Consider the following 18,733-nt stretch of genomic DNA (forward strand, 5'->3'; position numbering starts at 1 on the left):
TTAGTTCCTCAGGGGTCTTGTATTAATTTTAAACCTTGACTCTTTTGGTGTCTGAATCTCCTGCAGATGGTCTTTAAAGGCTATGTAATTTCAGTGCCAGATACTTGAAGGTTTGTTTTTTCACATTTGTGTTCAACTGTAAACTAAGCTTTTTCTCAGAGGACCTGATCCATTTGCCCAGTTTATTTTAAAAATTGTGGAGGATATTGCATACAATAGGATCTTCTCAGGAATAACACCAATCTTATGGAACTCCTGCCCTGGCCACTTTCCTCTCCACCTAAGTCAGGTTAGAGAATTCTACAAAAATTTGGATCTGCAATACATGGATTTCTGGTCAATATGTGTTGCTTTTCTAACTTTTTAAAACAAGACCATATACAAGCTCAGAATTACTATAACACTAGAATTATATATCCTGTTATAGAATATCATGCACTTTTGTTTGTTTATTTACTAGATTTACCTACAATGTGTTTCTCCAAGAGCTCAAGGCGACATATGGGGCAGGTGGGGGGGGAGGGGAAAACTCCTTTATCTGTACTGCAGCAACCTTATGAATGACTAGTCCAAAGTCATCTCCATGGCTAAGAATGAATTTGAATACGTCCTGACCCAATACCTTAATTACTATACTGCACTCACTTCTTGTGACTGATTATATATTTTCAAATTCTTCTGAGATCTTATGCTTAAGTTATATTAAAAAGAATAATGGAAACAAATTATTCTGAAATAGCTAGAGTTTCTGAATGGCTAGTAGCAATGTATACCAAAGACTTTGACTATGCACAGCCTCTAGATTGTTGAACAGAACCAGTGGGAACGATGTTATGTCATATCCTATTCACAGGTTCCTTAGAGGTACATGGTTGATTACTACTGGATTTGGGACATTGAAGTATACAGTAACATACCTTCTTACATTTGACTCCAAGGCACAATTGTTGTGATCTAGGCTTCCTGAGTCATTAAAACACACAAGTAGTCCCAAAAACCTCTTTTATTGCAACAGCTGTGAATTACATTCATTCACAGCTGAGTCCCAATTAGTTGCAAAAAGTCCTTCGGGAGAAGTCCTTCGGGATAATCACCAACCTTTATCTCCCTTGACACGCTGCCAAAGACCTACTTGACAAAGCCACATGGAGTCCAGAATCAAACAGAGATGCCGACTGGAAACAGAATTAACAACTCTGCTTTCCTGCAAAGGCCCCACATGCCTTTGCTCCTCTTTTAACCCTTATGGGTGGGGCCAATCATCTCCAGTCCTTACTCCTGAGCTGTCCCTTTAGTTTTAACTGTTCTTGCCTTCTGGCAGCTCTGCGCATGTGCGCACTAGGAACAGGCTGCTCTTGTTCCTCTGCTTCTCTGATGTCCGACTGTGGAGGCTCCAGAGTCCACGCATAACTCCCAGATGGCCCTGGGCCCATCTCTGCCTCTGACGCAAAGCCCTCGTCCGAGCCTTCCCCAAACTCCTGGACTGGCCCATGTTCCTCCCCAGCCTCCTCACTGTCCGACTCCGCTGCCAGCTCCACAGGCTGCTAGTGGACCACAACAACAATTACCTATGATTTCATTATACTACAGTTACATTTATTTCTCAGAAAACCTCTGTAAGATTTTCTATTCTCTGTGCTGCTGAAATGAAACATAGTGCCGTCTGTTGTAAAATGGTACTTTTTTCCATTGTTTAAAATAATACGCCTTTTTTGTTCTATTTCTGCACTTTCATAGGAAAAAATGCTTGCTATGCAACAAGAGAGAGAAGCTGCTATTCGTCAATATAAAAGTCTAGAAGAAGAACTGCAGACTCTTCGTATTTATTACAGGTAATGCCATTTCTATTATTTTTATTTTTTATTTATTTTATTAAATTTTTATGCCATCCATCTTGCTATCCAAAGCGACTCTGGGCAGTTTACAGTACAATTGTAAATGTGGAAAAAGAATGCAATATTATTCCTAAATATTACAAATATGCAACGCAAAAATGAATTAATATTCCAGAATTCCAGTCCACATCCATATTTCCTTTTAATATTATTTCAGCCTGACAAAGCTGGATCTTGAAATCTATATGGATGGCACTTTTCAAGCCTATTGTATTCCAAATGCCAGTGAACAAGTGTAAAAGCGCAGGAAGCATTTCTGATGTAACATAATTTCTTGGACTGGAGGTTAGTTTCAGTAGACCACAGGTTTGCAGATTTTAGGTTACAGATTGCCAATGTCAGTCAGCATCAGGGTTGTTATTTAAGATACCGATATAGCAGATTCAAATATCTTCCCCTTTTCAGTATTCAAATTCTCCCTGCTTATGTCCGCTGCTTAAGATTAGGATCATAAGAAAAATGAGAAAGAAAAAAATATTTTCATTTTCTTACCTAGAAACCTCAGTTTACAGGGAGGATACATGAGATGAGGGTGTGGCTAACTGATGAGGCCTTATAAGGCCAAAATAGATCTATCTTAGTCTCCCAATGGGCAGCAAATGGTCTGCTAGCTGCCAGAAGAAAAAAAACAAAACAAAACCCCAGAAACTAGTGAATTGTGAGTTCACTGAACTAGGGCTGCATAACATTGTTCCCTATGGAACAATCTACCCCCAGAGATACGAGTGATCTCCGACCTCCGGACCTTTCGTCGGGCCCTAAAAACTTATTTTTTTCAGTTAGCCGGTCTGTCTTGATTTTAGGGTTCGTTTTAAAATTTTAATATTGGTTTTAAATTGACAAGTTTTAAATTATGTGCCAAATTTATAAATTATTTTAACTCTATTTTTAACTGTAATGTTATGTATAGATGTTTTTATTTTGGCTGTTCACCGCCCTGAGTCCGAAAGGAGAAGGGCGTATAGAAATTTGAATAATAAAAATAAATAATAATAAAAATAACATCTTGGTTTATGTAGGAAGAACCTGGCTAAAGAGATATACACATAAAACCTACGAAAAAGATATATATATATATATATATATATATATATATATATATATATATATATATATATGTTTTCTCCCATGTAGAATTGGAAGTGTCTTGGCGATGTTTCAACGAAGTCTCATTTGTCATCTTCAGGCTGGTGTTTTCGGCTTCGTGCTTCTAGGAGCAATGTGTGATCGCAGCTGTTTCTTCCTTTTAACTGCCAGTGGGGGTGTGAACTGATTGGGTGGGAGCTTGGCTGTGTTCTGATTGGGTGGAGGTGTGTTCTGATTGGGTGGGGGCTTGGCTGTGCTCTGATTGGATGGGGAGTTGGCTGTGCTCTGATTGGATGGGGCTGTGTTCTGTTTAGGTAGGGGCTTGGTTGTGCTCGGGTTAGTCTGAGTTGCAGGGGGATTTGAGCTGGTGAGCTACATTGCTGTTGTTTGGCTTCATGTTCATGGTCGTGCCACATCTTCATGGTGGATGTCAGTTTGCTTCATGTATGGATTGGAGGGGTTTAAAGTGGCTAATGATGCAGCTGTGGTCTGGCTTCTGCTTGTGGTCGTGCCTCATCGGTGTGGGTTTGTTTTTTGCATGGATGTGTGGTGGTGACATCTTGTGTGGTTTTTGTGAGTGTGGGACTGGTGTCATTTTTAGTGTTAGGGGCTCGTTTGTCAATAAGGACAGTTTTCCAAATGGCTGTTAGGCGGGAGGTATCATCTTGTTTATTCATGCTGTGTGGGCATTTTTCTATCTTGATAGCTTCTCTGATTATTCTGTTGTTAAAGTGTTCAGTTTTGGCGATAGTTCTGGTTTTTTTAAAGTCAATTTCATGTCCTGTGGCTCTAAGGTGCTGGACCAGGGAAGAAGTTGGTTCTTCTTTTCTGACTGAGTTCTTGTGTTCTTCAATGTGTGCACTTATTCTTCTGTTGGTTTGTCTGATGTATGTGGTAGGGCAAGCGGTGCATGGGATTTCATATACTCCTTGATTTTCTAACTCAATTTTGTCTTTGGGGTTTCTTAGGATGGTGGATATTTTTCGGTTTGTGCAGAATGCTGTCTTGATGTTGTGTTTGTGAAGGATCTTGCTGATTCTGTCTATGGTGCCTTTTATGTATGGTAGGAGGGCTTTGCCGTTTTCTTGTTCTCTGTCTTGGATTTTAGTGGGGGTTTCTTTTTGGATTAGGTTGGAAATCTTATTTCTTTGGAATCCGTTGGATGTTAGTACATTAGTGAGAGTGTGTAGTTCGGTTTTTAGGTGTTGTTCGTCAGCTAAGCGTTTTGTTCTGGAGATGAGTGTCTTGGCTACGGGGTTGATCTGTTCTGGGTGGTGGTGTGAGAGTACGTGCAGATAGCGGTTTGTGTGTGTTTTCTTCTGGTAGATGGTGTGTCCTAGGGAGCCATTGGATTTCTTGTAGACTAAGACATCCAGGAAGGGAAGTTGGTTGTTAGCTTCTGTTTCCATGGTGAACTGTATTTTGGGGTGTAAGCTGTTGAGGTCTGTGAGGAAGTTGTCCAGTTTTTCTTTCCCATGTGGCCAGATTATGAAGGTGTCGTCTACGTATCTGAGCCAGAGTTTGGGTTTGTGATCAGATTTTTCTAGAGCTTGGGTTTCAAAGTGTTCCATGTAGAGGTTTGCAATGACAGGTGAGAGGGGTGATCCCATGGGTGCTCCTTCTGTTTGTTTGTATTTTTGTCCGTTATAGATGAAGTATGTATTGGATAGGCAGTGGTTGATCAGATCTAGGATGCGCTTGGGGGGATTATATTTGTTTTGGATAGCTGTCAAGGCTTCTTTGATTGGCACTTGGGTGAAGAGGGATATGACATCGAAGCTCATGAGTAGGTCGCTGGGCTGTAAGTTTTGTTTCTTTATGATCTCTATGAACTGGAATGAATCATTCCCAGAGAGAAATCATCCAGATGCCCTAAGCTCTATGGTCTCCCCAAGATACACAAAGAAGGAACCCCACTTAGACCCATAGTCAGCTCCATAGGCTCACCTCTACAAAACCTAGCCAAATTTCTCGCCAAACAACTACTGCCCTATGCAGAATCCATCACCTCACACATAAAAAACTCATTCCAGTTCATAGAGATCATAAAGAAACAAAACTTACAGCCCAGCAAGCATCAATTAATATGTTGGTTTACAGGCAATGGACATAGACATAAACCGTAACCATAAACCATTCTTTCTTTTTTGAATCAAGGTTTATTGATTTTTTTTTCTTTCACACCCCCCCACATATCTTATGAACAGAGTATTGACCATATCATATCTTATACAACTTATCATCTCCAAATACATTTTACATAGTTACAATTTCTGCCAAAATATTTTTTCCATACTTTTTTATCTTATCTTAATACTTCTATGCTTATTGTATAAAGAACATCTTCCGCCCTTAAATTCTAATTTCTTCATTATTAATCATCTATATATTCTTTTCACTTTCATATTAATTCATTCTTCATCCTAATAAGTTTATACATGTTCATGTTCATGTATAAACTTATTAGGATGAACCATTCTTTCCTCTATCTTAAATCTATTCATAGATTTTAAAATGTTTGGCATGTTTAAAGAATCCAAAAAATCATCGATTTGAAATGGCCCACTTTAAGCCATTTGGTCCAACTCTCTGCTCAATACTGGAATACAAATTATAGTCTTGTGACAGACGGCTGTTCAGCCTCTTCCAAGTAATTCTAATGTTGAAGTGCTCTTATTGTAACGAACTTTTCCATGACTCAACTGGAATTTGCCTCCCTGTAATATAAGCTCATGATTCCATGTGCTACACTTTGGGACAATAAATAACAGGTCTTGGCCTTTCTGTATGTGACATCCTTAAGCTATATCTTTGAGCTCTATTTGCACATAATGTGCAGGTGTATGGGGCAGGTTTTTCAGCCCAGTTTGGCATCAGCAGGAATTATTCTGGGGCAGCTGCCAAAGACAGAATGCCATTACTACCTTCCTTAGGAACTTTATTTTTAAAACATAATTTTAAAAGAAGTATGGGGTATGTATAATACTCATGCAGCTGGGTCTGTGACCTGTCCTTTAAATTCCCTTCATCATTTCAGAATGGCAGTACTTCACTGGCATTGTGGGTAATGGATGAGGCACCCATTCAACTCTTAACAAAATGCTGTTTCTATTTCTGTTAGAGCAGAATCACTTAAATTTTAAAGTCTAAATGTGGTAGACTTTGCCAAACCTTAGTTAAAGCATATTATATACATCAAAGCTTTAAATATACAAATCATCTCTGAATACTTTTCAAATGTATATTTTTCAGTGTCATTATCTTCATTATCTTCATTATTTTATTTAATGAAGATTCATAGGCCCAGATTATGCTGAGATGTTTCTACAGTTTTAGGGAAAATGTACTCTGTTTCCCCCAAAATAAGACATCCCCTAATAATAAGCCCAGTTGGGCTTTTGAGCACATGGCAATAAGGCCAAGTGCTTATTTCAGGGTTCCAAAAAATATAAAACAGGGTCTTATTTTGGGGGAAACACAGTAGTAAATTATGCAAATATTATATTATGGAAAGCACAAATTAAGACAGGCACCATTATCTTGTTCTGTAATCCAGTCCTGGTCAAACGATTCAAAACTGCCAATAAAAACCAACAAGAAGGTGAAGTACAGATACATTCTTCACTCTGTCTGTCCACTGATCAAGTGAAACTTGCTACCATCCAGAACATTTTGACAATTTATGACAGGAAAGTCAAGAATATGTTATTCTAAATTTAAATTTTATTATTATTATTTTAAATAAGATTTCTAAAAAAAATTAATACGATCTCTTTTGTGTTCCTGGAATTGCAATTGCAGCCATAATTTAACATTTTAAGGGGAAAAAACATGGCTAATACTACTATATAGAATAGAATAACAGAGTTGGAAGGGACCTTGGAGGTTTTCTAGTCCAACTCCCTGCTTAGGCAGGAAACCCTACACCACTTCAGACAAATGGATGTCCAATATCTTCTTAAAAACTTCCAGTGTTGGAGCATTCACAACTTCTGGAGGCAAGTTGTTCCATTGATTAATTGTTCTAATTGTCAGGAAATTTCTCCTTAGTTCTAAGTTGCTTCTCTCCTTGATTAGTTTCCACCCATTGCTTCTTGTCTTACCCTCAGGTGCTTTGGAGAATAGTTTGACTCCCTCTCCTTTGTGGCACTGCTATCATGTCTCCCCTAGTCCTTCTTTTCATTAAACTAGACATACCCAGTTCCTGCAACAATTCTTCATAGGTTTAGCCTCCAGTCCCCTAACCATCTTTATTGCTCTTCTCTGCACTCTCAACATCTGAACATGAGTCTCTGTCACAAAACAGAGTCTCTACATCTTTTTTACATCGTGGCGACCAAAACTGAATGCAGTATTCCAAGTGTGGCCTTTCCAAGGCATTATAAAGTGGTATTAACACTTCACGTGATCTTGATTCTAACCCTCTGTTTATACAGCCTAGAACTTTGTTAGCTTTTTTGGCAGCTGTTGCACATTGCTGGCTCATATTTAAATGGTTGTCCACTAGGACTCCAAGATCCCTCTCTCAGTTACTACTATTGAGCAAGGTACCACATATACTGTACCTGTGCATTTTGTTTTTCTTGCCTAAATGTAGAATCTTACTTTTTTCACCATTGAATTTATAAGAAATAAAAATAAAAAACTCTTTTGAAAAAAAAAATCATTTTGTTAGATAGCATCCAATGTTCAAGTCTGTCAAGATCCTTCTGTATGTTAAGCCTATCTTCTGGAGTTGGAGTTGGCTATTCCTGCCAGCTTGGTGTCATCTGCAAAGTTCCCCATCTATCCCCTAGTCCAAGTCATTGATGAAGATGTTGAAGAGTACTGGGCCTAAAACAGAGCCTTGGGATACTCCACTGCATACCTCCCTCCATGTAAATGCAGTTCCATTGAGGACTACACGTTGAGTGCAGCTGGTCAGCCAGTGGTGATGCTGTCTAACCCACATTTTTCTACTTTATCTAGTAGGTTATGGTCTACTTTATCAAATGCCTTACTGAAGTTCAAGTAAATTATATCGACAGTATTCCTCTGGTCCACTAATTTTGTCACTTTGTCAAAGAATGCAATAAAATTAGTCTGGCATGATCTGTTTTTGACAAACTCATGTTGGCTTTTGCTTATTACTTTGTTTGCTTCTAGGTATTCGCTGATTCGTTGTTTGATTATCTTTTTCAGAATCTTCCCTGGTATTGAGGTCAGGCTGATAGGTCTATAGTTTCCTGGATCTATTTTTTTTCCTTTTTTGAAGATGGGAACTACATCAGCTCTTTTCCAGTCCTCTGGCAGTTCCCTGGTGCTCCAGGATCTTTGAAAGATATAGTTCAGTGGTTCTGAGATCTCGTCTGCCAGTGTAAGAAGGAAAGAAGTAATATAGAATAGTGCAAAAGGGGAACTCTCCCAGTTCTGTGAAAAATCGAATCTTAGTGAAATGTATTCTGTTTATTATTAGTCATGAAAAGTTTTTATGAACCTGATTTAATAATGGAGAACTTTTCCTAAAAAAATACTTTGCATAACTGTCATAACTATATATTGCCAGTTAAAACATTCTAATTTTCTAACTGCTGTATTTTCTTGGCAATGATTAATGCAAATAATAAAAACTGGATAGGCAGGTAAATTATAATCCTTCTTCCTGTCAAAGGGAACACAAAAAAAATCATAAAAATATTGCAAAAATAATATATATTGTAGGCTTTGTAAAAAAAAAGAATGATTAATCCCAGAGAATGTGTGATTATTATTTTTATCTAAGCAATACAAAGCCTTTGAAAGAGGTGTTTTGCAATGCACAGGAGAATGTAAGAGACATCTCTTTTTGGATTATTAAAACATCCATGTCTTTTGCAAGGCTCATGCAGTTGCTTTAGAAACTGTTCTGTGTGCATGTGAGAAATCGGGGCAGCTTTGCTTTAACAACAGTTATTTTCATTATTTTAACATTACCAGCACTTTAACAAGTTGAAAATAGGTGCTTTGTATCAGTGGTGAAATGTAAAATTTAAAATTAAATTTAAAATTTTAATTTTAATTAAAATTAAAATGTAAAATACCGGTTCTGTGGGCGTGGCTTGGTGTGGGGGGTGTAATGTGACTGAGTGGGTATGGCCAACTTTTTTTTTTAACTTTTAACATTTTGTTTTAAAAAATGCTTTTAAAAGCCTCTGACGATCCCAGCTGAGCTGTTCGATCATCAGAGGCTTTTTTTTTTACTTTTAAAAGCATTTTTTCAGCCGAAGCGGTTGTAGAAAAATGCTTTTAAAAATTTTTAAAAAAGCCTCTGATGATCTTGCAGTTCAGCTGGGCCTGGGGGGGGGCAGGGATATTTGCTACCAGTTCTCTGAACCACCCACTACCATCGCTACCGGATCGGGTGATCCGGTCCGAACTAGGAGCATTTCACCCCTGCTTTGTATGTATTCTCCTTCTTTCAAAGACTTTACACTCTTGTCTCTGTTAATGTCAGTCCCACTAGGTAGTCCAGCCATGTAGTTAATTTCATAGGAAGGCTCCAACTACTTTTAAGATTGGCTGTAAGAACAGAATCTGATTTGATTGTACTTTCCCCTGCTTCCTATAGTCCAGTGAATTAGGAGATGTCTGTTTGAGCTACTTTTGAACATTATCTGAACAGTCTGGACTTTAAAAATAATTTAGCCATTGAAATGACCAGATGCACAAGTCTCAACAAGTTGCTCATTTAATTTACCAACCAGTTCCCTGGACCTATCCAGTCTTACATGCCATGCCACCTTTCTTTACAAGTTATTGATGCAAGTCTCAGAAAATACCTGTTCACAGACTTCTTGACTACTTAATTTTCAAAGTGATGGCTTAAGAAAAATGTCATGCCTTGCTACTCGCTCTTGGGAAAGAAATAAACAAGCTTTCTATTTGTGCAAGTATTAAAAGCAGCAAACAACAACAACAAATCAAAATTCAATAAGTTTGCCTGGCCAAGAACAACATATAACAATCTAGCCAAAATTCAGTTGCTTATTTGCTCGCACCCTATAGACAGAATCTTGCCAGACTAAACCTATTTTTACTACAAAGTTTATATCCATCTTCATTCATAGTACTCTGGGTAGTTCATAGTCTTGGAAATCGAACATTCTAGCAGAAGCTAAATATGCCATTGAACTTACCTTTATTACCGGTTCGCAACAGGATCACACGCATGCCCTCACTTTGCGCGCATGCACACCTTGCTTCTGCACATGCACAGATCACCAATGACGTCGTCCGGGGTGGTGGGCATAGCCTCCCACCAGTTTTACTAACGGTTCTTGCGAACCAGTCCAAACCAGGGACAACCCACCATTGCAGTGAACTATTGAAGTGATCTAACTAGAGCAAAGAACCGATGATAATGTCTTCTATATCAAAATTACATGGCCTTTACTGAGAGGAAATAACCACATCAACTTGTAGCCACTTATATGAGACATGCCTATGGTTACTAAGAAAGCTATGAATTCCTGAGTCTTTTCAGATACCACCTAAAAAGCATGAAAATTGAAGTTCCCTAGGGAGAACCCACACTAACCCTATAACAAGATCCAAGAGCTCAGAAAGGTCTATTACTGGGCAGCAAGATGAATCAACAGTTTCTCTAATTTGTCTCCACAGCCAATTTATACCAGTCATCTGTGGAGTCAAGCATGTAATAGCCACAAACTCTCATGCAGGATTATTGCAACTCCATCCCTGGCCTTGGAAACAGTAGCTGCTAAAGTAACCAAAACCTTGAAGGACAGATCTCCAATAAGGGAACATCCCCATCCTTGTCTTTAGAAGCCATGATGGCACAGTGGTTAGAATGCAGTACTGCAGACTAACTCTTCCCCCAGCCATGAGTTCAATCCTGACTGGCTCAAAGTGGACTCAGCCTTCCAGTGTTCCAAGGTCAATAAAATGAGGACCCAGTTTGTTGGGGGCAACATGTTGAAATTTGTAAACCACTTGGAGAATTTACAAAAGCACTGTGGAGCGGTATATAAGTCTAAGTGCTATTGCTATCCAACTTGGGTGGGTGGAGGGGGACAAACAGAACTAGAAAATTTGCTCACACTGAAATGAATGTATCGATGTGGTTATTTAGTACCATCTTTACTCTATCTGTATCTTTGTAAAATAAGGATGAGAATTATTTACTGAAAAAACATACATAGATTTTTCAAAAAGGTATTATATACAATAGAAATGGTATTTGGACTTGACAGTCTCATTTTATGCTTTAGAATGCTCCACAAAAGACCCTTCACATTTTTACAAGGTGGGAGGCTAAATGCTGGGAAGGAATAATCTTTTTCTCCTCAGCCATTAAGAGGAGGTCTTTGTTTACTACTCTCTGCTGTGGGTCACAATGTGATATGTCTCCATTTATTCTGTTAATATGAAAGAACTTAACCTAGCGCAACTTGATACAGCACAATTGAAATGGCGCGAAGGAAAAATAAGGTAGTGCTAGGTGTTAAATTATATCTTAATACGATATAATTTTATATCAGTGTACACAATGCCCTTTTTATGTTTTTTAATCTTAGGAAGTTTCTGATCACGTTTGAAAAAAGACTGAGAAGCTCTCAACAGTCAGTCATTCTATTCATTTACTAATATTGCGTGCACTAAATTATAGATTAGGTATATGGCACACAAAATTGCACATTAAACTAAGACGCTAGCTATTGTATGGCTACAAAAAGGGACAGAAAAACTGAAGGCTTACTTTCCTCGTGACCTCTGCAGACAAGTGTTTTTATTACAACAGGCTTTTCAGTGTTTGTTTTTGTATTGGTTAGGTTAGACATAGAAATTCCAAAAAGAACATGGGGTCCCCAAGTCTGTGTTTCCCTTGTAATTGTTACTGCAGAGATTGGAGGGGACTTGCCGAGGAGAATCAGCAGGAAGAGGAACAACCCTTCCCATGTCCATAGATTTTCTCTTCCAAATGCCTCCCAACAGTTTTAATAGCTTTTTTTTAATTCCTCCTCAACAGCTGGACTCCAAAATCTCAGAGTTTAGCCTTCCTGAATTATGCTAGATGGGGGGGAAGACATATTCAGTAGAGGATGAATAGTCATTGGAGGTATAAAGTCCCTCTTTCCATCTTTGTCCCAAAGGTGCTTTTTCATGGGACAACCATGACCTGGGTGACTGAGAATCTCTACAGTCTTTCCATTTTCCTTTTCCAACAAGTCCCTGAATTTCCAATATCTTTGCATGACTATGTTATGGCTATGAATTTGTTATTGGCTTTATTAAGCTGCTCTTCTAGCAGTTTTCCACCATTCTTAATTATTAATTTGTTAACTAATATTTAATTTTCTGCTTAAATATTATTTAAGCAGAAAAAAGTAACAATAGTCATTGCACTTTCCTAGGAGTAGTTCACGATAAATTCAATGAGTCTTATGTCTGAGTAGGCATGAATAAGATAGTGTTAGGGGACAACTTAATATTTTCCATCTGGTAGTTCAGATTTCAGTTTCTTTCAATGCTATCCAACATGATCAAGTCATGGAATTGTGATCCAAAGCATCTGAAGAACACGAACTAGCTTACTGATAAGCAGGTGCATCTGCGGGAAGCAGAGGTGTCAAAAAAGTCAGGTTGGAATCTATGTCCACACAGTTGTAACTCTGCCACTTGGCATCACATGCCAAGCACACAAAAATGATCTCATATAGCCACTATCTTGACTTTTTCGACCTCCCCGGATGTCTACCCCTGCATATCAGTAAGGTATGTTGTCAGTTTAGTTGTTCAAGAGATGGATAAAATATCCCATTTTGGATAAGAATTAATTTTTAGTTGTATTACACATTTCTCCAAATTAGTAATCACTTGTAGTTCTATACATCATTGAGGTTGAATATTTTGATAGAGATATCAGTAGTTAAATATCCAGTTAATATAAGAAATATATTGCCATCAATTTTACACATACACACATACAGAGATGGAATATTTTATTCTACTATGTACAATTTTATACTGTTTGAGATTTTACAAAAAAAACTTTACAAGTTCTTTGTAAAAACCTATAAGTTCTCGACATTCCAATTCCATTCCTATTTATTTAGTACACTTCTGTCTCCTCCATCAAAGAATTCATAGCAGCATCCCCAAAGTTTATTGCCTATCTAGACACTGTTCAGCATCATCAAGTTAATTTGCTTTCAGCTATATCCCAGACTCGTTCATTTTTATTCATTTAATTAAATTTTTATCATATTTTCATGGCCACTAACCAGTCTAGTGGCTTGATTCTTCCCAATAGAAATACGAAATCTAAAAAGTCTGATCAGTACTTATGTTTTCTTGTACATTAGAATACCCCAGTGATATTGATCAGAGAAGATTCATGCCTCTCCCAGGACACTTCTTCTTTTTTGAAAAAGAGGTAGGCAAACCTGAGGTCCCAAAACTACCCAGAACTTGCCAAAGTTTTTGTGTGATTCCCAGAACATCTCCAAAAGTGACTACTTAATAAGTTTTTAACTTAACAAACAGGAGAAAGTACTAAATACATAAGAAATCTTTTTTCTACTAAAGCTCTCATATAATATTTTGTAATCTTCAATTGAACAAAATGCTGGATCATAAAGCAAAACTTTGTCAGCAAAGATATCTCAAATGAACTATCTGACAGAATTCTGGGATCCATTACTCCCAAGGAAATTTGGAGATTTTTTTTTTTTTTTTTTTTTTTTTTGCCATTTCATCATCTCTTGCACTGAGTCGGTTCAGCACCGCCACCGTACTGCTATTGTCAGTATGTAATCTTTGTTTTCAACATTCCCTGACAGCTTTCCATAAATTGATGGGGAATGACTGCCAATACTCCTTGCGACCTTCCCAAAGTCTTTCCTTGAGAGAAGCTTGCAGGGAGAAAGTCAATGGAGAAATGGTCCATGGCGCCAGCCATTCATCAGAATAGCAATAGCACTTAGATTTATGTACTGCCCCATAATGCTTTACAGCACACTCTGGGAAGTTTACAATGTCAGCCTATTGCCTTCAACAATCTGGGTTCTCATTTTACTGATCTCGGAAAGATGGAAGGCTGAGTCAATCTTGAGCATCTCAGGATCGAACTCCAAGCTGCGGGCAGAGTTTGTCTACAATACTGCATTTTAGCCACTGTGCCACCAGGGTTCCTCATGCATTCCCTTACTCCATCCCCTACTCAGCAGTAGTCACTTACCTGCCTGCCGTAGAGAAGGAGCGGAGAGATTTTCAACATTCACCAGAATTATGCTGGCTAATGCCTTTTCATTTCTTCTCTGGTCCTCATCATCCAGGACATCTGGTGGATTAGTAACAATTGTCCACAACTCCTCCCTCCGCAGGTATATCTCCATCTTCACATTCCAGGAGAGGTAGTTTGTCTCATTCAGCCAAGACACCAAGAAACCTCCTCCCATTACGCTGATGGAGGCCATGCTGCCTGCTTTCTTTCACAAGCCACTAACCACTATCAAACCATGTCAGAGTTTAGACAGCGTGATTAGTATTATGAGATAAACCCAGGAGCAAAACACAGCACACAGCACACAGAGCCTTTAGATAATTAACAGTGGTTTTATCTACAGCTAAATATATACAGACTTATACGTGGTAAATACCTTATCATACAGCTACTGACACAAGGAGAGCAATGAGATACATGGGGAGAGAGAACATGAGGAGAAGGGAGACACCCTCTAATGGCTTCCCTTATTTAGATAGCTTCTTATCCAGCTTCTTAAAGTAGCAGTAACCCTGCTACCTCATTCCCATTGCATCAGCTTACAGTTGCCTCCGCTTACAACTTTCTATCAGCTTACAGTTATTAAATCTACATACCCTGACAAACCACGTTGCACAACCCCTCTGGCTCTGGTGCAAGCTCTCACTGAGTTTCTTTTCTCTGTAGTCTCTCTAATCACTCTGGCCTTCTCTCTGGACTGGGTCCATAACCTGTCAGAGTGTTTACAGCATGACTACTATTTTGAGACCACCCAGGAGCAAAATACAGGACACAGAGGTTTGTCTTACAAATAGTGGTTTATATACAAGAGTTCTATATACAGACATACAAGTGGTAGGCACATATCAGACAAGCAATCATTCTTCAACTCTACACGGAGAACTACAATGCAGATAGAACATGGCAAGGAGAATGATACAAAGGGGGAGAGAGAGATGCCCTCTCATGGCCTCCCTTATATAGGCAGCAGCATAACCCTGCTGACTCATCCTCAGTTCATCATCCTGGTCCACAGCCTTACAGTGTCTGGTCAGCTTTAAATCTGCATTACCCTGACACACTGCCCGCTTCCTACTACAAAACCCAATAGAGAAGCTAACAGAAGAAAGGAAGTTGCTTCTGCTCCCACTGATTATTTTACCCGACCATGGTCAAATATTCTGAGGGTACAGTCCCAACCTTATGCTCAAAGATCAAGAACATTCACTGGCCAAAAGAAGATTGCCCACATGGCTATGAAATGTGCACCAACTAATGTGATTGTGAATATTGAAAGTCCTTAGGCACACTTGGAGAGGATTGCATTTCATTTTTTTAATCAGTCATGGAGAATCCTTTTACCTTGCCATCCAAGCTTCTTTCCTCAATTGCCCAGGCGTGACTCTTTTCTTCTGATCAGAGCTGAGAGAGGATGTACAAGGGCCAATACATAGCATCTCCAAAGGATTTGCATGACTTCACAAAGGCCATGTTTGTGTAAATGAATGTATGAAAATGGAGGCAGGAATATAAGCAACATAGGATATGCTCATGGGTGGCTCATTCCAACAAGGGCCATTCAATATGAAAACATTCCACACTCAATTGAAGATGCTTTTCTCAACTATGACTCTTGAATGACAACCACAGCACTTTTACTTGAGGTCTTTAACTGATGTGAAATTTGTGTCATTTCTTATATCTTGTTACAAGGCTTATGATCATTCTGTGAATTCTATTGCCCTCCCCCCCAAAGTAAGATTATTAGCTATGTTAGTTGCTACATTGCTATAAAGGAGGAATCTGTTGCTAACAGATTGTGAAATTGAAAGAAACTCAGATTTGTTCATATTGGTTTTATGTTGCTTCAGAAAAAGCTGCTTTAAATTCTTCAGCAAATTCTTTGAGAGGATAATAGTAAAAAAAGAAAAGCAGGGTTTAGAAGGAGACCAGTGTGGAATCACAATAGTATGCCCACTGTTACAAGACAGAAGGTAACAATAGTATCACAAAAGCTAATCTATACTGGTATTAAAACCAATGATGTTATAGATAATAGAAGTCATCAGATCTTTAGGTTTCCAGGGTGCAGTTCTCTGACCCTAAGTTATTACTGAATTAGCTTCTCTAAAGTTGCACCACCACTACCACACATACAAAAACATGCAACTTTAAAAAACTTTAGTAGATGTATAATTTTTTAAGAGAAGAAAGTATTTGGTTTCTATATTTTAATAATAGGAAGAAATGCGGTGATGGTACAATTGAAGAACTAGCAGAAATATTTTTGAAGATTTACATGCAAATTTCATGCTAACTTATCCAGCTGTTAGCTTATTCAGTAATTTTTTTTTATCACATATGGTATAGTTTGTTTCTGAGCTAAGCTCCGAATATATACTTATTATAGAAGTTCAGTTTCTTGGTGAAGCAAAAGGATTAAAATTATCTCACATTGTGAATCATAACTGAAATATAAAATATATTTGTTGTTTTTTAAATTGCTGTTTAATCAGAAAAAGAGGCCTATTTGTTTCTTCCAGTGCTGGATATCATTGGACAGCAATCAAATGTAGTGGATTCTTAATTCCAACAGATTATTTTTTAAATTTTCCTGTCCAAAGAAAAGTGATCTGAGGGGAAATTGCATTATTGAGGCCTCTAATTCCAAAATATTGTGGAGAAACAAACCTGCAATCCCTTCCTGGATATAGCATGAGCAAGATCATTTCTGGCATTTTATTTCATATAGGAATCATTGGGGCTTCTATCCCAATCTGACTTTCTCATCATTGGAAGTTTTGTTTCAGAAAAACTGATAACTCCCAAACAAATTAAAGGTATGATTTTATTTCCCCTGAAATCAGTTGGATATGTTTCACCTGAGAACTACTAAAATACATCGTATTAATGTTAATGAATACTGGCAGAAATGGATAATGAAACATTAAATTATGAATCTGTTGTTCTTAAATTGGTTTCTTGGTTTATATACCGTAATCCCAAATAACACCCCAAATGGGTGGGAATCAGTGGATATAACATTCAGGGGGAAAGTGGATTTTTTTAGACAATTTATAAATTCCAAAAACTACTCTGGGCAGATTAAAAACAAGGACAACAGTTTAATGCAGTATTTCTCAACCTTTAAGATATGTAGACTTCGACTCCCAGAATTCCCTAACCAACCATGCCAGCTGCGGGATCCTAGGATTTGAAGTCCATGCATCTTAAAGTTGCCAAGGTTGAGAAACACTGTTTTAGCAAACCTTAACAATCAAGACCACAAACACAATCCAAACCATAAGGAACAAAATCAATCAACATTACCAGCAGAACGTGCCTAATCAAACAGAGCAAACACCTGGCAGGACAACTAGGTCTTTAAAGCCTTAATGAAGGCTAGCAGGGTCAGGGCTTCCCAATCTCTGAAGGGTTGCTATTCCATGGGCCTTTTTTTTAACCTGCACTGAACTCAGACCTTCAGTTATTAGCACTCTGGGAGTTCCAGGCCAACAAGACAACCTACAGGCTCTATTCTGGCCACAGTATTATGCAATGCACGATATTGAATTTGTTCCACGATACTGGGTTATATTTACAAACTGTTTCCCTTCAGAACATGCTGCAACACTACTAGTGCTTTGTGTTGAGGGGAAGGTTAAAGGGATTTTTGGTAGCATCTTCGCGGTACATGTATTGAACTTCACACTTAAATAATCATCAAAGAAACTTATGCTAGAAAAGTTAGCTGAGAATGTAATAAAGGACCTGGCTCCAGTATGCATGTCAGTGCTATTCTTTTCAGCAACATATGTTTAAGGGAGTTTGCTTTATGCCTTACATCTTTAAAAGTATGTGGATGTGTTTTAACTGCCGCAAAATTCTCCAAGCCAGTCATGGCCGACTGAGAGTGAATATACAAATAAAAGAAACGACCTTAAAATAACATTAGCATTTTGACATATGCCTACAGAAGCTAGGCAAGTCAGAGTGATCCCATTAGCTCAATGTGATCCCATTAGTTGAATTGTTCTGTCTGTCTCTTTTCATCTAAGGAACAGTTCTCACATTCCATTTGTCAGTACTTGATGAGGCAGGCTGCTGAAATTCTTCTCCACTGGATAGTTGTTCGCTCTTAGAAGTTTGAACTTTTCTCCTTGGGTGCCCCTGAGATCATCTTTAAAGTGCCCCAGATCAAAATTTGAGGAAGAATGGTTTCATTTCAAGACAGTATTATGTGATAAGCTTTAATTTTTGAGTGTACTTTTCTATGTTCCAGAAGATTACAGCGCATTTAAGTCTCTTGTGAATCGTACTGCTTGGACAAAGAATGTCTTTCATTCCAAAAAGATAGTTTCTTGGGTTAACAGCTTTTATTGCCTCTTCACTTTTGATCGCTAACTTTCAGAACAATTTTGTTAGAATTATTCATTCTCAGAAGCATGTAGGTATTTTATAGGCGAAAGAGCTTATGTAAAAGTTTATGACTCAGTCTTGGTTCTTTCTA

At 38.1% G+C, this 18,733-nt stretch overlaps 1 protein-coding gene across 2 annotated transcripts in view; it reads left to right on the forward strand.

Annotated features, from left to right (window-relative positions):
• Nucleotides 1-18,733, forward strand: part of MIPOL1 (mirror-image polydactyly 1) — a 174,426-nt gene that overhangs the window by 121,854 nt on the left and 33,839 nt on the right. For both annotated transcript variants that reach the window (XM_070931390.1, XM_070931391.1), the window contains exon 9: nucleotides 1,738-1,832. In XM_070931390.1, the coding sequence (XP_070787491.1) occupies nucleotides 1,738-1,832 (95 nt within the window). The remainder of the gene's footprint in view (nucleotides 1-1,737; nucleotides 1,833-18,733) is intronic.

The sequence above is a fragment of the Pituophis catenifer genome, unplaced genomic scaffold (assembly GCF_029215685.1).
Source record: "Pituophis catenifer annectens isolate HBS135680 unplaced genomic scaffold, rPitCat1.0.hap2 SCAF_1, whole genome shotgun sequence".
NCBI lineage: Eukaryota > Metazoa > Chordata > Lepidosauria > Squamata > Colubridae > Pituophis > Pituophis catenifer.